This window comes from Pezoporus wallicus, unplaced genomic scaffold (genome assembly GCF_028554395.1).
Source record: "Pezoporus wallicus isolate ANWC-B61680 ecotype Strahan unplaced genomic scaffold, APGP_CSIRO_Pwel_v1 contig_7640, whole genome shotgun sequence".
In the NCBI taxonomy this organism is placed as follows: Eukaryota; Metazoa; Chordata; class Aves; order Psittaciformes; family Psittacidae; genus Pezoporus; species Pezoporus wallicus.
In genome coordinates, this window is record NW_026635488.1 from 22,159 (window position 1) to 40,652 (window position 18,494).

At 40.1% G+C, this 18,494-nt stretch overlaps 1 protein-coding gene across 1 annotated transcript in view; it reads left to right on the forward strand.

The window, feature by feature from the left end:
• The window catches only part of PLCXD3 (phosphatidylinositol specific phospholipase C X domain containing 3), a gene marked incomplete at its 5' end in the record, with an annotated part of 29,856 nt that extends 11,649 nt beyond the window's left edge, over positions 1-18,207 (forward strand). Inside the window, one exon of the mRNA XM_057432466.1 lies at positions 15,313-18,207. Within this exon, the coding sequence (XP_057288449.1) occupies positions 15,313-15,469 (157 nt within the window). The remainder of the gene's footprint in view (positions 1-15,312) is intronic.
• Between the last annotated feature and the right edge of the window lie 287 nt (positions 18,208-18,494).

An 18,494-nucleotide genomic window follows, 5' to 3' on the forward strand; every position in this document is an offset into this window, starting at 1 on the left:
AGTTCTCATTAAGTAAAATACCAGATCAATTCAGTAATGCCAGTATTACTGGAAATATGAGACTTCTCACAATGTCTGCTTATTTTTAGTGCTGATCAGAACCAGTAAGAGCTCTCTGAATCATCAAAACATTTTTGTTTTTAAAGCTAATTTAAGATCACATCTCTGATATATTGGTCAATATTTTATTTATCTTTCTAAGAGTTTGGTCTGCAGTTGTTAGTTTTGTCAGATGGGGCAGCAAGTGCATGTTTGTGTAAATTGTTTCCACCCAGTGATTACAAAACTATTTTTTTCTTTTTCCCATTGGTGTAGCTTTTTATTGAAAACTGCAGGTATCTTTTTTTTTTTTCCTCTTTCTCCAGGAGAAGTCTACTTTAACAAAACGTGAAAACATTTCAACTTTTGTATTTCTATTAGTTTTTTTTATGTCTTCAGGTTTGTGTTGCAGTGTTAATTGTATATATAATATTTAACGCTGTTTCTATATTCACAACTTTCCATTATTGTATTCAGAAACAGGTCTTAAATTTTATTTGGTGGGGCAGGCCAACATTTTGTATTTGCTTTCAAATTCAAAACAAAATCACACTTTGAAAAGCTGGAGTTTCTCACAGAACAGCAGTTCTTGATTTCAGGGCAGATCTATTTAATACCACAATGGATGTCTAACACTAAAGTACACAGCTTTTACTTGCCCCCCTATCATTGTTGATCAAGCAACAGTCTGCAGAAAATTTAATATTTTTTTTTTTCCTCATTCCTGATGTCCATTTTAGTTTTGCTTATGACTGTTGAAAATTACAGTTTTATCCATTAAAGATAGTGTATACCACTGGGAAAGCAAAGTAACAGTATTAGTAACAGTAATTATTCACTACTGCATGGTGACAAACCCGATAAAAGGACAGAGTTTTTCAAGGATACGCTGTCTTCTAGGTAATACTGTGTCATAACTCTGGGACTTTTACGGTTTTGCAGGAAAAATAAGTCAGAACTTGTTTTAATTTCTCTCTAAGAAAGTTTAACCTCATTATTCTGGCCAAAAGTGAAGTGGCCCAAATGCTCCCTTTAAAAATTTAAAAACATTTGAAGTCAAGGCAAACAGCATGATGGTAGAGATAATCCAGAGTTAGTGATTTGGGGCTATGCAGTGTGGAAGAGTCTGACACAACTTTATGATTGATATGAATTTTGCTGCCAGTTGTGTTTTATTGCCATAAGCATCATCCTCTAGACATTCCAAGACTGTTGATATAACTTGATTTAAAAGAAAAGATGACTATTAGCATTTGATTACAAAATCTGCCAGTAATGAATGTTAAAAAGGATGGCCCAAAGGTAAACATAAATATCTACCAGGGTGAAACAAGCAGATTTAATTCTTTCAGTGAATTCCTTTCCACATGGCAGTAAGTAAATTGTGCCATGGTTGCCTTGTGAGCTTGTTAAATAACTGCATTAATTCTGTTTATCCTCTTACTAAGTTCTGCTATATTCAGCATGGATCTTGGATATTAGTTTTTCATCCAGTGTTTGAATTATAAAGATTCCCCTTGAAGCCTTTGTGACTCCTGGTAACACTGGGGAAGATGTTTTATAAAAGCCGTCAGAAGGGAATACATTTAAGAAAGGAATACATTTAAGCAGAGAGGAGAGTGATCTGCTAATTTTCACAGCAGAATTGCTGAAGGACTAGCATGAGCATTGCCCACAGTGAAGGAGACCTATAAAAAACTGTGGTTTAGAGTGGAGAACAGCAAACATAACACCTATGTCTAAAAATGGTAGAGGAGTGGTCTAAGTCCCTACAAGCTTTCAGGAGAAGGCAAGGAGACCGAAGAATTTAACTGGAAAGAAATGGTAATTAAAGATACAGAGGTTAATGGAAAGTAGGATGAATATTGATGAGGTTTTGCCAAAGGTGGACAACGTCAAACAGACTTCATTTGTTTTTGTAACTAATTCTATGGACATTTTACAGGAAAATTTTGCAATTTCAGTAATGCAGCTGGTGAAGTGTTAAGTAGGATATTATCAATCAAAATGGAATTTGGGAATTGGAAATGGAGTTAGGACTGGTTTGAAGAACCAGACTGAAAAGAAGGTAATAGTAGCATTCTTCAAAAAACAGCCTCTTCATCTTTAATATTTCTGTGAAGGACCTTGGATTCAGCTGTAGGTGTCTGCTAATGGTATTTGCTGATAACACAAAGTAAGGGGATATCTTAATAACAGAAGAAAGCTGAGGAGTAACATAAGGGAGGAACTGGATGCCTGCAATATTTAGGAATGAGCTGGAATTCAGTAATATAAAATGCAAGGTTGTAACAATGGGAGCAAGCTCTGGTAAGATGGGATCTCATCAGCTGGGATAGCCAGGCAAGACAGAAGCTGGTTAAAACTGAGCCCTCAGTGGAAAGCATCTGGGAAAAAGAAGAGTATCCTCTTCATACGCACTGAGGCATCTCCAGCATGTGCATAAAGGTAGTGATATTTCTGCCCAAGGTGTGGGTAGGATATATTTTTGGATATCATATGCAATTCATGTTCAGTGAAGTAGAATAAAACCAGCACAAATACAGAGGGGGACTAGGATAATCAGGGAGTGAATTGCTGAAGACATTGAGAGATCTTGTCTTGTTTATCCTAGCACAATGAAGCCGAGCAACGCTTCTACACTGACTAAATAATTTCAGGCTGGAAGTGATAGAAGGGCTATATCCCATCACAGCAGTGGTTTGCCATCAGTCTTACAGCTGGAAAAGTGGCAGTGAGAAAGGTGATGTCTTTTATGAGCTCTATCTGCTTTTGAAAGAGGACAGAGATCATTAGCAGATTCCTGCCAGGCCCCCTTATATGGGAGAATGTTGCAGCTGCTAACCCACTTTTTCAAAGGCAGCTGTGCATGGTCTTGTCCATATCACTGGCTTTGTCCCTGGAAGTGGAAAGAGAGGACCGCAGGGTGCAATGTTTCTCTCCCTGCAAAATTGCCTGAGGGAGTCCCAGGAGGATTCATGTCTTGAGGAATGTTAGAATTTACAGCCTGGTGATGGGGAAGCAGGTGCTGTTGCAGTATTTGTTCATGGCCCTACAGGCTACCAAAGAAGTCGGAGAAATCTGTGTTAGATGGACAAATCCTCCTGGTATGGTACCAACATGACAGAAAAATAGTCCAAATTTGGCATAACTACAATTGGTATAATTCAGGGTTTCTCATATAAATGCTTTGGGTTTGTTAAAGCTGGTTTGTGAGGAAAGCAATAAGAATGAACAAGGAATAGCTCAGGGAAGTCTGCTCCTGGTAAATGATTCACAGTAATGCCTAGGGTGCCTTTTATGAGGATATTGCCTCTGGGATCCAGTTGATTAACAAAGCTGGTTTAGTTGTGTTAGGCCAAAGTTAGAAGCCAGAAAATGTATAAAAAATCGTAAGCAGCCTAGTCTCCCTCTCTGGTGAGATGAAGCAGTTGTAGAGGAGCTACAGTCTGTGCAATGACTCCAGACCTGCACCAGACTGCAGTGCTGGGTGGCACTGGCAGTGTAATAAGTATTCTTGGTGCTGTGTATCTATTTGATACACACCTTGGAAGGGAAATAAGAAAAGTAGTTTTGCACGTGAAGGCTTGGTGGAGAAAGAGGTGCAGGAAGTTCAGTCCATGCAAAAAGGCTGAACAATCAAATAAATACAATCAAAGGAAACAGGAGAGGTGGTGCTGAGATGGAGAGAGGTACAGCAGGGAGGAATTTTGATACTAAACAGAAATCTGCTGGGAAAAAACAGATTTGTGAGCACCACTGATATTTTTTGAAAATTGTATCAAACTTGATGACTAATTGAGGAGAATATGTAGGAAAACATCTTATCTTGATATTTTCTAACTTCGTATTTCAGAAGCATGGAAGCTTTGGAAGTTTCAAAATAACTTTTATTTTTAAATGACACCTAATTTAAAAGACCAAAAAGTAAGAAAAGAATGTTTAATTTGCTATGTTGAATATTAACTAGATGTTCAGGTTTTTTAAATAACTGAAAAACTGTATGTTGCTATTTAATTTTGTGCCCCACTATCTCATTTCCTGACTTGTTTTAATCACAACATCATTCAAGTCAGAGCTGTAATTATGCCAAATTTCTATTACTTGAATCACAGTATGTTCTGTGTTTCTTCATGCTGTCCAGATAGCAGCAGTGATGAGAAACTACTATTTCCTCATACCTTTTTTCAAAGGCAATTATTTTTGACATAATTTTCTATTTAAACTTTGTTGGGTGGATTGTGTCATTGTAATCTGATGATATTCCACAAATGAAGCAGATTCCCACCTTTGAAGAATCAGAAAGTGTTAAATTTCTGGGAACGCTGCAAAACTCATTCTTCAATGCAGCGTTCTTTGAGTACGGTTATTTTGCTTGCATTTTTCAACAATATATGAATTATTCTACACTGTATCTGAATAATGTATTGTTGAATATACTGAGCAAGGCACTACAGCAAACTGTTGTGTGCAGTATTTTATACTCTGGTTGTCTTTTCTGCTACTGCAGACTGACTTTATGTCTCCATTTCATGAAACAAAAATATCAGAACCACTTAGAGTTGTTTACTGGAAAGAAAACGGAAATTGCTTTTTTTCTGAACTCAGTAGCAAATGATTCAAAAGTAAGTGAGATTTAGTCAAATTTTGAAGCATCAGCAATAAGAAAACAATTTTGCAGGCTACACCATTAGACTAAAAAAAAACTCCTTATTTTATCTATCTAATTAAGTAATTTGGATTTAATTTTGTGTCTATTTCAGTGGAAACTGTGCAATGATGTGTAAAATTCTGTTACAGGCCTTACAGTGGAGTGATAGAGCTGGCAGCTAGAAGTTTCTTAAATAAACTCTGTCTCCCACCTACCTGCTCTGCTTTCCCTGATAGCAATATGTATCTTCTTACTAAATTTGCCTTTTACTAGAAGTGGGATTTTCAGAATTGCTTTGCTAATTCATCAGTAATTCCAAGGTTCTAGGCAGGGCTAGACACCAGACTGGTAGAAATCACTGCTTGTTCATTCTGGTAGACACTATTTCCTTGTTCTCCACATTAAATTTTAGAGTATCTCCTCATGCACAATCTTTTTTTTTGTCTTTTTCCTTTTTAAAAAAAATTCCTCCTAGTCATGCCTTTTAATCTCTCTTTTCTTTCTTGCATCATTCAAGTTTTATATGTGCAAAAAGGTGAGTTTTGTAAAAAGGGGCTGAGGCATCAGCAGGAAGTGAAACTGAACTGGGGAGTAGCTGGGCAGCTGGAGTCCCATACCAAGTTGTTCAGCAGGGGACTTGAATGGTTTACTACAGTGATTCAAGTGTAATGAATGTATGAACAAAAAGTAACTCTTTTGTAACTCTTTTTTAAAGAATTAAAAGATGGGGGGGGGGGGGGGGGGGTGAGAAGGGAAAGTCACAAACCTGTAGCTATTCCCCTGATTACTCATAGATGTTTTCTTACATGAAGCAGAGATTTTTTCTGTTTCAGGTCCCGTTTCCATGCTTCCTTATCCACTGAGTGGTCCTGTCAAACTTACATCTCTGAATTTTTAGAGACAAGGACATCATGTGGGACAGTGTCAAATGCTTTGCACAAGTGCAGGTTAGAGGAGCAGTTGATGGGTTTGTCTAACTTAATCTGCTGCATCTCTGAGAAAAGCTAGCCTTTAAACACAGGCAGTAGTTTTCCTGTTAATTTGTGTACTATCATATATTTATCCATACTAGCATAATTATATGTGTTACAAGGCCTTCAGTCATGATGTGAAAGCTAAATGCTTCACTTTGTGTGGCAGCAGTTCAAGCTTTTAGCTCTGGTGATGCCCACTTCAGTTACATGCTACATTGACTGAGAGAGTTGCTTCATTAATGACCTCTTTTATACTACTGAGTTCCTTTCCCAGCTGTCTGCATTCCTTATGTGATTGATTAATGCCAGAGGTGCAATAGCTAAAAGCACAGAACTGGGGAAAAATGCTGAAGGATGTTGAACATTACTAACCTCCAGAACCACCTTTCACTCCTATTAAATATCCTCTGTCATTTTTGTGCAAGAATAGAGGTGCAGGTTCAATAAATTTGGCTGAAATGTTCTCTGATGGGAAGGCAGGAAAGACTTTTTTGAGCCTGTTTCAGCTTCCCCCTAAAATGAGACCTAGAAAGCCAACAACAGCTCAATAGGAAAGCAGAGACATCTGGTCCCTGGTGACTCTGCAGAGTACAGTACTACAATCAATTATGTTAAAATATTAATCGGACCCCAGCATGGTAGCCTGTCATCTGATTTCCAAACTGTATAAAGCAATTGGAGATGACTGAATTACAGATAAGCATTTCAGAAGAATAAATTCAGGACTTTTGGGCACCTTTGTAGGTAGGTCTTGCAACATGACAGGAAAGGAATACCACCTGTCTGTCTTCAAGACTATTAATAATAAAACTTCACCCAGTATTGTCCAATTTTTCTGTTTCTAGTCAGGCTGGTCTTTGTAGTGCCAATTCTATGGCCATACTACTGCTGCCTACAGAGAATCTGAGGAGTAAGGAAGTGAATCTAAGGAGTTCCTTCCCAGCCCATTCATGCTGAACTCATGTAAATCTCTGTGCTTCAGTTCATTTGTTCTTTGTTTGTGCCAATGCGTTAGTTTGGGAGATCCTGTTATAAATCAAATCTTATCAATAATGTGGGCCATTTGAGAAAGAGAGATGGCAAAAAATTTGAATTTGTTTCTATTAATCCAGACAATTTCCATGTTTTGGTTTTTATTTTGTTCCTGCAGGTCTATTAGCACAACTGAGAGAATTGTAGATTTTGATCAGGGAGCAGAAACAAACAGCTGGCATGTAAAAGAGGACTTTAAACTAGTTTTGCAACAGAGAAAATTATGATAGAATGAGGTACTGTGAAATGGTACTTAAGGTCCACGTTCTACCAGGAAGCTTATTTACTAATGAACACTAAGTTTGAAGCAGGAGTAAAGTCACAGTGAACACTCTTGAGCAGCACACCTTAATGCCATTACTTTTAGTGACATCTATTTGTGGGTACTCCAGTTGAAGGCAATGAAGATGTATAAGAATGTTTATGTAGGGATGCTCTAAATATGAAAGAGGGAGGTTGTGCCTTCTCCATGACTGAGGGCATGTAAGTACTGATTAAATTGAACATTTGCTAGGTGTGATTTGTATTGTTGAACTTTGTGTAGCTGATCATGCCCAGGGTGGGCTGGAGGAACTTGAATGACTTTTCAAGGTTCTTTCCAATTGTGATTTTTATGATTCAGCGACACGCAAAATCTCTATTGCTTCCACTGGAGCAGTGAATTCTCAGCGTCATTGAAAAGCCAAAGTCAGCGTGTGCTGAATTACAGCTGCAGAATTAATCAGTGTTCTTGCAAACCTGCGTAAAACTGGATAGAAGGGAGAAAAGTTAAAGGGATTCAGATTCAGGCTCGTGTGTGTACATTCTCCCGCAGAGGAGTGCTGTTTTTCCTATTTGCAAAGGCTGCAGGGAGATGGGGTGTGTGCTTCGCTGGAGAGAGAAGAAATGCCACATGTCACTTCTGCCCTAAGCAAGTGGACATGCTTCATTTCTCACTGGTGTTACTGGTAATGGGCACTTAATGCTAGGCACCATTGTAAATGAGACCTGTTTCTTATTCTGGATGACATTGAATTGGCTCCTTGTACTCCAGAAGAAAATCTGCTCTCTGCCTTTAGTAATCAAACTCATTAAAGAGTGAACAGCCCTTTCATGTTTACGAAGTTCCTTTTCCTTCTCCTTTCCCTTGAAGGCTGTGCAGAGAGGAGCGGCTGTTTCGCCACAGGAGGTCCTGCCTCAGAGCTCTGCTGTTGCAAGTCTTCTGTCATGTTGTCAGGCTTTGATGACTCAGGCATTGCAAAAAACATAAAAACCAACCACCCCTCTTTCTGAACTAAAATAGCTGAAGAGCAGATATTTTTAAAGCAAATTTTAATACAATTTATTAAGTTGTATTTTATTTCTGAAAGGTGTTAATGGGACTCACGGCTTTGCTGCTTGAACTGGAGCTATTTGGATGTTTAATTATTTTTTAAACAAAAATCGATGCTGTTGGAGTCTAGATCTTGACTAGACTTGACTATCTTGAGATCTTTGATAGATTAAAAAGAAAAAAGTCTTGATATTCAATAGATCTGAAATGAGCTTTACATCTTTTGTATTTTAGGGTTGTATAGGGCAGTGTTTCTCAGCTGAGTTCTTTAATGCATCAGAAAACGGTTCCTGAAAGAAGTGAAAAACCTAAACAGAAATCTGCACACTTTTCTGTTTTATAAGAGGAAGCAAAAAGAACAGAGAAAATAGAGGCAATAAAATACTTGTTAAAGCTGAGCCTAGGTTTTACTGGGTTGTAAATGAAAATCACTGGGCAGTGCTATGTGAGAAAGTACATGGCTCCTCAACAACAAAAAAAAAAAGCTGGAAACAGTTAAGTATGGCAAGTTTGCGTGTGTGATGCAAGTCATCCTGATACCTAAAGCATGCCCAAATCATTAGGACCTCTGTCTGACCTAGTAAAGAACCACCTAGAGTTAAAAGCTTTGGTCTGAAAAGAAATATGGTCACATGAAATATCTTCGCATGACACTGCATTGCCGTGCATATGTAGGTGCCTACTGCCCAGATCTCCTCCACTCTCCTCCAGCTTCTCATGCTGACTTTTTGATAGGTTGGAAAGCTAGGCAGCCTGGGTGGTGGGGTGGATCGGCCCACTGGGACTGAGGTGCACCAGTGGTGGGCTGGGACTGGAATACAGCCCTTTGCACAAAGTTCTTTCACATCGCATCCTGTCACATCACTTCATCCCCACACTCTCTTGCTCTCCTGGGAAGGAGGAGCAGCAGTTTGGTACTTCCTAGCTCCCAGTCAGTGCAAATAAATAATACCTTTTACGTATTCCTTCAAAAGAGAAAATTTTTCACCAAGGTTACTGATCTCAGTACATAATCAAACCCAGGTAACATGCTGTTCCGCTACTTCCCCACCACTATTCAAGCCCCCAGTCCTGTGGCTTTCCCTTCCCTGCTCGATCCTGCATCTAGCCAGCCCCTCCTGCTGGGGACGTGAAAGCAGGAATTGACTTCAGACGCAGGTCTGTGGAGCAGTTCTGCACTGTTCTGGCAGGGTTGGATCTGGCCAGACCTGACCCAGGTCAGTGGAGTTGCAGCAGGATGCAAACCATACCCCAGATCTTGGGACAAGAGAAGGAGACTTTCTTCTTGCACAGGTTTTGCTGACAAGCACACCTTGGCTCTAGGCTAAGGCAAGCAGCACCTTTATGTGTGTATGACTCAGTGTTATACAGTGTCTTTTGAAGCCCTTAGGAGTTAGAAGTGACTCCTTTAAAGACTGTGACTGCAGCAGCTGGGCTGCACAGCTGGGGGATGCAGCTGACTCAGTAAGCTGAAGGACTGCAATTCAGCATCTGTCAGCTTTTCCAGCTGCCTGGCCCTGAGTTTGTAGCATATTAACATAGGAGTTTTCATCCTGTATGCCCTACCATTTAGTCATGGTGCTGAAACCTCACAACACATACCTGAGGCCAGTAGGACTGGTGATGAACATATCCAGCTTTCACTGCATCATTTACAGCAGGGACAGCTGAGGCACAGGAAAGCTGGAAAGCTTGATGTTACCCTCAGGAGAGCTAGAGCCATTCCTACATGCAGATTCAATAGTGGCATTTCTGTCATTGTTGCCATCATGACACTGTTTTATTAGGAAGAATCATTACACTAGCACAATGAGAGCTGAGAATGTAGTTACTGTATGACTCTGTAATTAGTGGGATAACAGCAGAAATACTAACCTTGAGAATCTCCAAGTGTGGTCTGTACTGACATGGCTGGACTGTCCTCAGCCCTTGGGATCTGAACCATTGGTGTCAGGTCTCCAATGAGACCCTTAAACACAATCAACATCCTCCCTAGCAGAGTCAGGACTTGCCTAACACAAAGGCAGTGATGCTCTCAGGATGTGCAGGCTGAGAGGCTTTCATATGCTCATACAACAAATCATTCCTTATCAACATTATAAGAACATCTATGAGGACCATCACAACAACTGGGTTTCTGTGAGCACAGTCATGTAGGTAGCTGCCACACAACGTGGTTCGTTCCTCAGACTAAAACCCTTAATGGGAACAATTACTAGTTTAAGGCATGCAGAGATTGGAAATTATAAGGAAGACTGAGCCAGGTTTGTGATGCTATCACAAAAGCACCCTGAGGAATGTTAAAGCAGGCTTATTCTAATAATTCTTATGAACATGTGAGGTATTTTCACTGAAACTGAGTAACGTGGATTCTTACAGTCATTGATGTAATCTACTTTCAAGATAGCACTATAGGAGGAGGACAATCTGTATGAGGTTTTTTTTCTATGTATTTCTATCACAAGCATAGCCTAGATAAAATCTTTAAGGTCAGTGGAATCTTCTGTTCAGGTATTTTTTTTTTTTCCTCACAGGATTATTTTATTTGGTATTGCTACACAAATAATCTTTTTGTTGGATAATGTAATTCACTTTTTGACTTATCTTTAAATGCTCTATAGTCTCATGAACAAAGATTTCTGTGACTTTATATAACAATTTCTGTATAAGCAAAGGGTTGTGCAGCTGTGTCCTGTGTGAAACATCAGTAGAATGTAAATTACCCATTTAACTACCAAGCCTAACTGGAGATGAAGTGGCAGGGCAAACTGAGTTAAAGATAACCAAAAGAAGGCATGATTATCTGTTGAAGGCTGACTTAATAAGAACACTGTAGGAAAAAGAAAACAGGATTTCAGTCTATATGGCTAGATGCATAGAAAGCAAGTTCTATGGTCTGAAGACAGAATTACATCAGAACCAGCTTCCAAACAAATAAAGGACACCAAAAGAAAGTAATTATGCCTCAAGGGGGAGTAAAATATCAAGGGTATCAACTTAAGCAGAAGGAAGGAAGGAAAAAGCTGTGCCTGCCTGCAATCAATCAGTTCACCTTTAAAACTTAAATTCTTCGCGTTTAAACAGGATTATATTAAAGACAAAGGCAACATACAGTCATTTTAGAGGTTCAGCCTTATGTCTTTGTCTGTTGTTCAGCAGTATCTCTTGCATGTGAAGATGCAGTGGAGTTTCCAGCTGCTCTGATGTGCCTTTTATCACCTTGGTGATCCATGCTGTTTTGCTGAGATCTGTCCTGGTTCTTGTGCTCACAGATCCTTTTAAACAGTCCAGGCATCGCTGGGTATTTAACACCTGCCCTATGCCTGTTATGGTTCCATGGAGTGCAGCTTTTTAGGATAACATAAACTTAAATCTGAAGGTGTTCTTATATAGCAGAGTGCTTAAGCTCAGTTTTATGAGCAGGTGTGCATACATACATGTGCTCTGGTCACTGAATCAATGAGCGAAATAAAATGTGTTGCATGGATCTTGTGGATTTAAGCACATTTTGCTGAAGTGAAGGCTCAGGCTTGTGCATCTCCTGTAAAAAAAAATAGAGGGGCTAATTATAACTGGTTGGTATTTTTTTCTGTACTAATTTGCTTAAAAAAAATGTCTGATTCAGGTGGCCAGTAGCAATTACGATCTGGTTCTGCTAATAGCTGTTTTCTTTAGATCTGTTTTTTCTAAAGCTTGGGATCTGGTTCAGTATGTTCAGCTTCATTTAAACTGCTGTCACACCAACATTTCACATGTACCTTGCCTCTGTGAAAAAGGCTGTACAAAAAGCTGGCTGTGGGAGAATCACAAATTTATGGATTTTAGAGCAAAGGGAGAACATGATGTTCAGCTAAACTGACTGTGGCCTTGCCCAGTCCGTAGGTTCTTTTATTTAACCTAGCAGCTTAAGAGTGCATATTTGGAACAAAATATGGACTTGATTAGAATCATAGAATAATTAGGGTTGGAAAGGACCTTAAGATCATCTAGTTCCAATCCCCTTGCCATGAGCAGGGACACCTCACACTAAACCATGCCACCCAAGGTTCTGCCCAAACTGTCCTTGAACACCGCCAGGGATGGAGCATTCACAGCCTCCCTGGGCAAGCCATTCCAGTGCCTCATCACCCTCATAGTAAAGAACTTCCTCTTTATATCTAATTTAAACTTCCCCTGTTTTAAGTTCTAACCATTTACCCCTTGTCCTGTCACTACAGTACCTAATGAAGAGTCCCTCCCCAGCATCCCTATAGGCCCCCTTCAGATACTGGAAGGCTGCTATGAGGTCTCCACGCAGCCTTCTCTTCTCCAGGCTGAACAGCCCCAACTTTCTCAGCCTGTCTTCATACGGGAGGTGCTTCAGTCCCCTGCTCATCCTTGTGGCCCTCCTTTGGACTTGTTTCAACAATTCCATGTTGGTTTTATGTTGAGGACACCAGAACTGCACACAATACTCAAATTGAGGTGTCATGAGAGCAGAGTATCACCTCCTTTGACCTGCTGGTCATGCTCATTTTGGTGCAGCCCAGGATGTATGACCACCACTTGACTTTCACCCCCAAGTCCTTCTCTGCAGGGCTGCTCTGAATCTCTTCTCTGCCCAACCTGTAGCTGTGCCTGGGATTGCTCCAACCCAGGTGTAGGACTTGGCACTTGACAAGGTTAACCTTCATGAGGTTAGCACCAGCCCACCTCACAAGCATGTCAAGATCCCTCTGGTGTATCCATCCAGTGTATAAACTGAACCACACAGCTTGGTGTCATCGGCAGACTTGCTGAGGGCGCACTCAATTCCACTGTCCCTGTCACTGACAAAGGTGCTGAACAAGACCGGTCCCAACACTGATCCCTGAGGGACACCACTCGTTACTGGTCTCCAGCCGGACACTGAGCCATTGACCACAACTCTTTGCATCTGGCCATCCAGACAGTTCTTTATCTACTGAGGGGTCCATCTATCAAATTGATGTCTCTCCAATTTAGAGACAAGGATGTCTTGTGGGACAGTTTTGAATGCAAGTCCAGGTAGATGACATCAACTGCTCCACCCCGTCCATCAGTTCTGTAGCCCCATCATAGAAGGCCATCAAATTGGTGAGGCAGGATTTCCGCTTAGTGAAGCCATGCTGGCTGTCACCAACCACTTTGTTGTTTTCATGTGCCTTAGCATGCCTTCCAGGAGAATCTGCTCCAAGGTTTTGCCAGGCACAGAGGTGAAACTGACTGGTCTGTAGTTCCCTGGGTCATCCATTTTCCCCTTCTTGAAAACTGGGGTTATATTTCCTTCTTCCAGTTGTCGGGAGCTTCACCTGGCTGCCATGATTTTTCAAATATGACGGGCAGTGGCTTAGCAACTGCTCCTTCAGGACCTGCGGATGGATTTCATCAGGACCCATAAACTTGTGCACGTTCAGGTTCTTAAGATGGTCTTGAACCAGATTCTCTCCTACATTGGGCCTAAGGTCTTCATTCTCACAGTCCCTGTGTCTGCCTCTCACAGTCCCTGTGTCTGCCAACACAACAGGGTGTTGTGCTCAGAGCATTTGCTGGTGAAGACTGAGGCAAAGAAGTCATTAAGATCCTCAGCCTTCTCCAAATCCAGGGTAGCCAGTTCTCCTGATAGCTTCCGGAGAAGGCCCATGTGGTCCCTACTCTGTCTTTTATTTGCAATGTAACTATAGAATCCCTACCTTTTTTCTTTCACATCCCTAGCCAAGGTTAATTCTAACTGGGCCTTAGCTTTCCTAACCTGATCCTTAGTTTCCCAGACAACATCCCTGTATTCTTCCCAGGCCACCTGTCCTTGCTTTCACCTTTTATAAGCCTCTCTTTTCCCTCAAAGTTTCCTCAGCAGCTTCTTATCCATCCAAGGAGGTCTCCTGGCCCTCCTGCTGCACTTCCTTCCAGTTGGGATGCAACACTCCTGAGCTTTTAGCAGGTGATCCTTGAATATCAACCAAGAGTCTTGGGCCCCCCTGCCCTCTAGGGCTGTATCCCATGGAAACTTACTATGGAGGCTCCTGAAGATGCCAAAGTCTGCTCTCCTGAAGTCCAGGGCAATGATCTTGCTGTATGCTCCTCTCACAGTCCTGAGGATCTCGAACTCGACCATCTCATGATCGCTACAACCAAGGCTGCCCTGGAGTGTCACATTTTCAACCAGCCCTTCCCTGTTGGTGAGCACGAGGTCATGAGGATTTAAAGGCTAAGTGCTACAGAGTTTGTCACAGTCATTAAGAGTTTGTTTCAGTGGTCAGTTGGCCTTTCTCTGAAAAATACTCTTTCTCCGAAAAATCTGTACTTTATTTTTTGGAACTCCGTTAACATCAAACTTCTGGAAATGGAGTCTTGCTGCTTGACTTTCTCAGAAGGACTGGGGACCACTTTGTTTTCCCATAGATATTTCTTGTGATCATTAATTTATAATTTCATGTTGTCAGAAAACTTCTTTATACTCACAAACCCAGTTAAGCAGACATGCTTACCCAAGTATTCCCACACTAAAGGTCTGACAGAATAAAAATATACCATCTTAGAAAAGAGTCAATATGGCTGTGGTGCCTTTTATTTCTGTTACTAACCACTGGTTTATGATTTTATAATGTTCATGGTTAAGATATTAATACTAGGAAAGAAGGTATACAGTATATATTGTAGTTATATGGTTGCTCCAGTGTCCTGCAAAATATTGTTTTCAGCATTTATTTGTACGTGTCAAATATGCTTTGCAAATGTCTTGAATGCTATTTCTTTTTCCTTAAACAATTTCTATGGTTTGATGACACTGAAAAGGTATTGATCCATGCCCTTTCCCTTAGACAAGATCAATAATTACTGTGAGCCTGCCTCCCAGTGTTTTCCTCTGAGAAGTTGAATGCAATCAACGTGTTACTTCCACACAGAATGAAAATTATAAGAAGAAGGGTTTTTAAATAACCCAAGCAGTATAGAATCATAGAATCACAGAATGGTTTGGGTTGGAAAGGACCTTCAGTTCATCTAGTTCAAACCCCCCTGCCATGGCAGGGACACCACACACTAAACCATGTCACCCAAGGCTCTGTCTAACCTGGCCTGAACACTGTCAGGGATGGAGCATTTACCACTTCTTTGAGCAACCTGTTCCAGCGCCTCACCACCCTCACAGTAAAGAACTTCCTTATATCTAACCTGAACTTCCCCTGTTGAAGTTTAAGTATCGTGTGTCCTTTTCCACATGATTCCTTTAGAAACCGAGTAAATCCTGCCTCAACGCATGTGTCTCACTGCTTTATGAATAATAATTGTTTCTGCTTTCTCCTTAGGGCTCTTCCTGCAATGATGCACTGGGTCAGAACTCAGAGACCAGGAGAAAGTGGTGTGAATATTATCACTGCAGATTTTGTAGAACTCGGCGACTTTATCAGCACAGTCATAAAACTCAACTATGTTTTGGATGGAGGTGAAGATGACACTACCTGATAGTCCTATAATATGTGTCTTGTTGCATCATTTAGAGTAAAAACAAAATAAAAATAAAAGATTGCATTTTAAAAGAATTGTCTTGTAAAACACTAATCTTCCTATGACACACTGAGGTGTTTAGGGCTTTAGTGGGTGGGCTTAGGGAAAATGTTTTAACCAGTTGTGATCATTTTTTACATTTGTTTCATGTGAAGAGCAAAACTAAACACATTTACAGTGTTTGATAAAAGAAGGCCATTTACATGTTCTCCATGAGGTACCAAATGCGATTTATGTGTCTTCTATGGTTACAAATAGTGCCAAGAAATTTGCTGCTTTTGGAGCAGTGGGATGTATATTGCCCTCTGCCTGCTTACAGCAGGATTCCCGACGGTATGAGCATTGCACCGGGAGTTTGAGGGCAGTATATCTGGCCCACAAATTTTAAGCCGCTACACTTCATCTGTTATGTTGGTTTAACTGGTTGTATATATCGGTGAGTTACAGTAAATGCCTTTGTGAAGTAAATCCAAAGTCATGCCTCATGCACAATCAATGGACAGTTAACATGATATATTATGTAGCTTGCATAGGGCACAGACTAAATCCTGCTTGCTTCTCATTCTCAAAATGGGATTTTCCACTGTCTGCCCCAGCTCAAGTGGGTAGATATGTGGTGCTGGTCTAAATCTGTATAGGAGCTGCCAGTGCATATTTTCCCTTGTTCTAGCAGGAGCAAAGTTAGGCCAGCTTGGAGCACCATTTCCTCCCAGAATTAATCTTCTGTAAAAGCTTGATCCAATGTCCACTGAATTTAATAGGAAAATTTCCTGTATTTAGCATGGACTGGGGATAGGATCAGCAAATTGTGTGTACTGTAAGGTGGGCAGGATTTTGTCCCATAGTAGAAACCTGCTTTCTGCAGGACTAAAACTGCACTTAAATAATAAGTGCAGTCTAAGCTTTTCCTTGAGGCAGCTGCGAACAAAACTCTTCTCTGCTGATTGCAAAAAAGATCAGTGCCAGTTTCATCAATGAAAAATTGCTGTACTAAAAAGTGTAGTAGTTCAGTTTCTAGCTAATAATAATACTCTGTAGTCCTTATATTGTTCTGGGGATATAATACTGCATAACACAAGGTTGGAAGTCTACTGAATGGCACTGTTCTGGCAGCAAAATCACCGGTCATGCAACTTTTAATGAAACTTATATAAAACTCAAATACATGAAAAACTTAGTGATGAATAAAATGAAAGAACTGCCACTGTATTACACCTAACTGGATACAGTGCAATCAGTCATATCTCCTGAACATATCAATGCCCAGGCACATAACTTTGGAAAGCAAAACATTTCATTTGTGCAAAACAATAGATGCTTGATATCTTACAAGGAAAATGTTCTTTGAAATATTGTAGGGCTTTCTGGGTTCCCATTAAGGTCAAGTTTCTGTTGATATTACTCGAACTTTTGATTGAGAGAGAAGAAAGAATGGCATCATATGGTCCTTTGCTACTTTCTGTCAGATGACAAGGAATACCACCTACCATCACAGTTTAGAAAATTAAAAGTGGTCTTATTGAGCAGGTGGGTTACAGACAGATTGCAGGGGTTCTCTTGGTTTTAGTTTGGGAAGCAGAAGAAATGAACAGTTGCTGCTATTTTGTATTGAGAGTGTGCCTTGGAAAAAGTATGCGTGTGTGTGTACTATAAAGAAACATTGAAGTGTATGTATAGTATAATGACACAATAATTAAATGTATGTATATGATACAAAGACATCTGTGCATACATTCATAATAATATTTTGGTTTCTGTACAGGGATAATATAAATTTGGTTGAAATAAAACCTGTACAGCTGTTATGAAGTTATGCCATCTCCTTCAGCAGCAGCTTTTTTTTCCTATATAGGTTAGGACTGTATGAGGTGAATCTTTTATCCTAAATTGAATGACTCTTACATCCAATGTAGTGATATAAGACAGTGAAATCTGTGATCTAAACCAATTGAGTGTTTTACAGCATTAAAACTTTACCCAAACTGCCTCAAAAATTTACCAAGAATCACTGTCCATCTTTGTATTAAAAGAGGGGTAGGACTCTAGTGCTTTCACCCACAACTAAGCAAGATACTAGGTGGGTTGATGCACATTGTATCAGTCACCTTAGGCTGTTCAAGCAAAATTTATGGAACAGACACAAAAAATGAAACATGAGCATATGTTTTTTTTAACCCACCCTATGTGGGCATCCCACATAGAAACATAGAAGTATTTGCTTATTTATTAGCTATGTGGTGTGAAAGGCTCTCTTCATTTTTCTGTTTGGCTGGATTTGTTTGCTTCCAGACTCTTCCTGTCATCCTTCAGCTGCTTAAGTATAGTCAAAAGAGTTAATATCTTAACATCCTTTTAATATAGTGAAGTAATCTGGATCTTTGGGTAGAGTGAAATCTAGGCTTCTTTCTTTGGATTCTGATTGAAATTCTCTTGCACCTGAGAGCATCAATAACAGCGAGTTCCTGCTGGGAACCCCAGCTCAAACTCACATCAGACACGCTGAGCTTTATGCTTACACAGAGGTGTGCTCGAAGCAAATGTTCTGCTGTATTTAAGAAAAGCGTGTGTGTGTGTGCCTGTATATATGAATAATTATAGAGATATCCTGAGCTTGTTAGCATTGTTATTAAATGTTCGCTTAGCGTAAGTCTTATTCTAATTGTCATATGGGTGCTGGAAATAAAAGCATGGCAAAACATTGTAAAAAAGGATCCTCTGCCAAGAAGGGTAATAAACAAATCATAATGGTTTCTCCATTAATGGAAAAAAAAAAAAAAAGAAAAGAGAAAATGTTAACTTTTGGTCAGAAAAAATATGTTTTCATTTAGCTGTCAGTCTCTTTTCTGTTGGAGAAGCACAGCACTTTATGTTACAGACAGGTAAACAAACTTGCCTTAATTGCTAAAACAAGGGTGGGGAGGGGCATACTATCAATGCTTTTCTGGGGATTCCATCTACGAGGCCACAAAACTGTAAGTCCTGA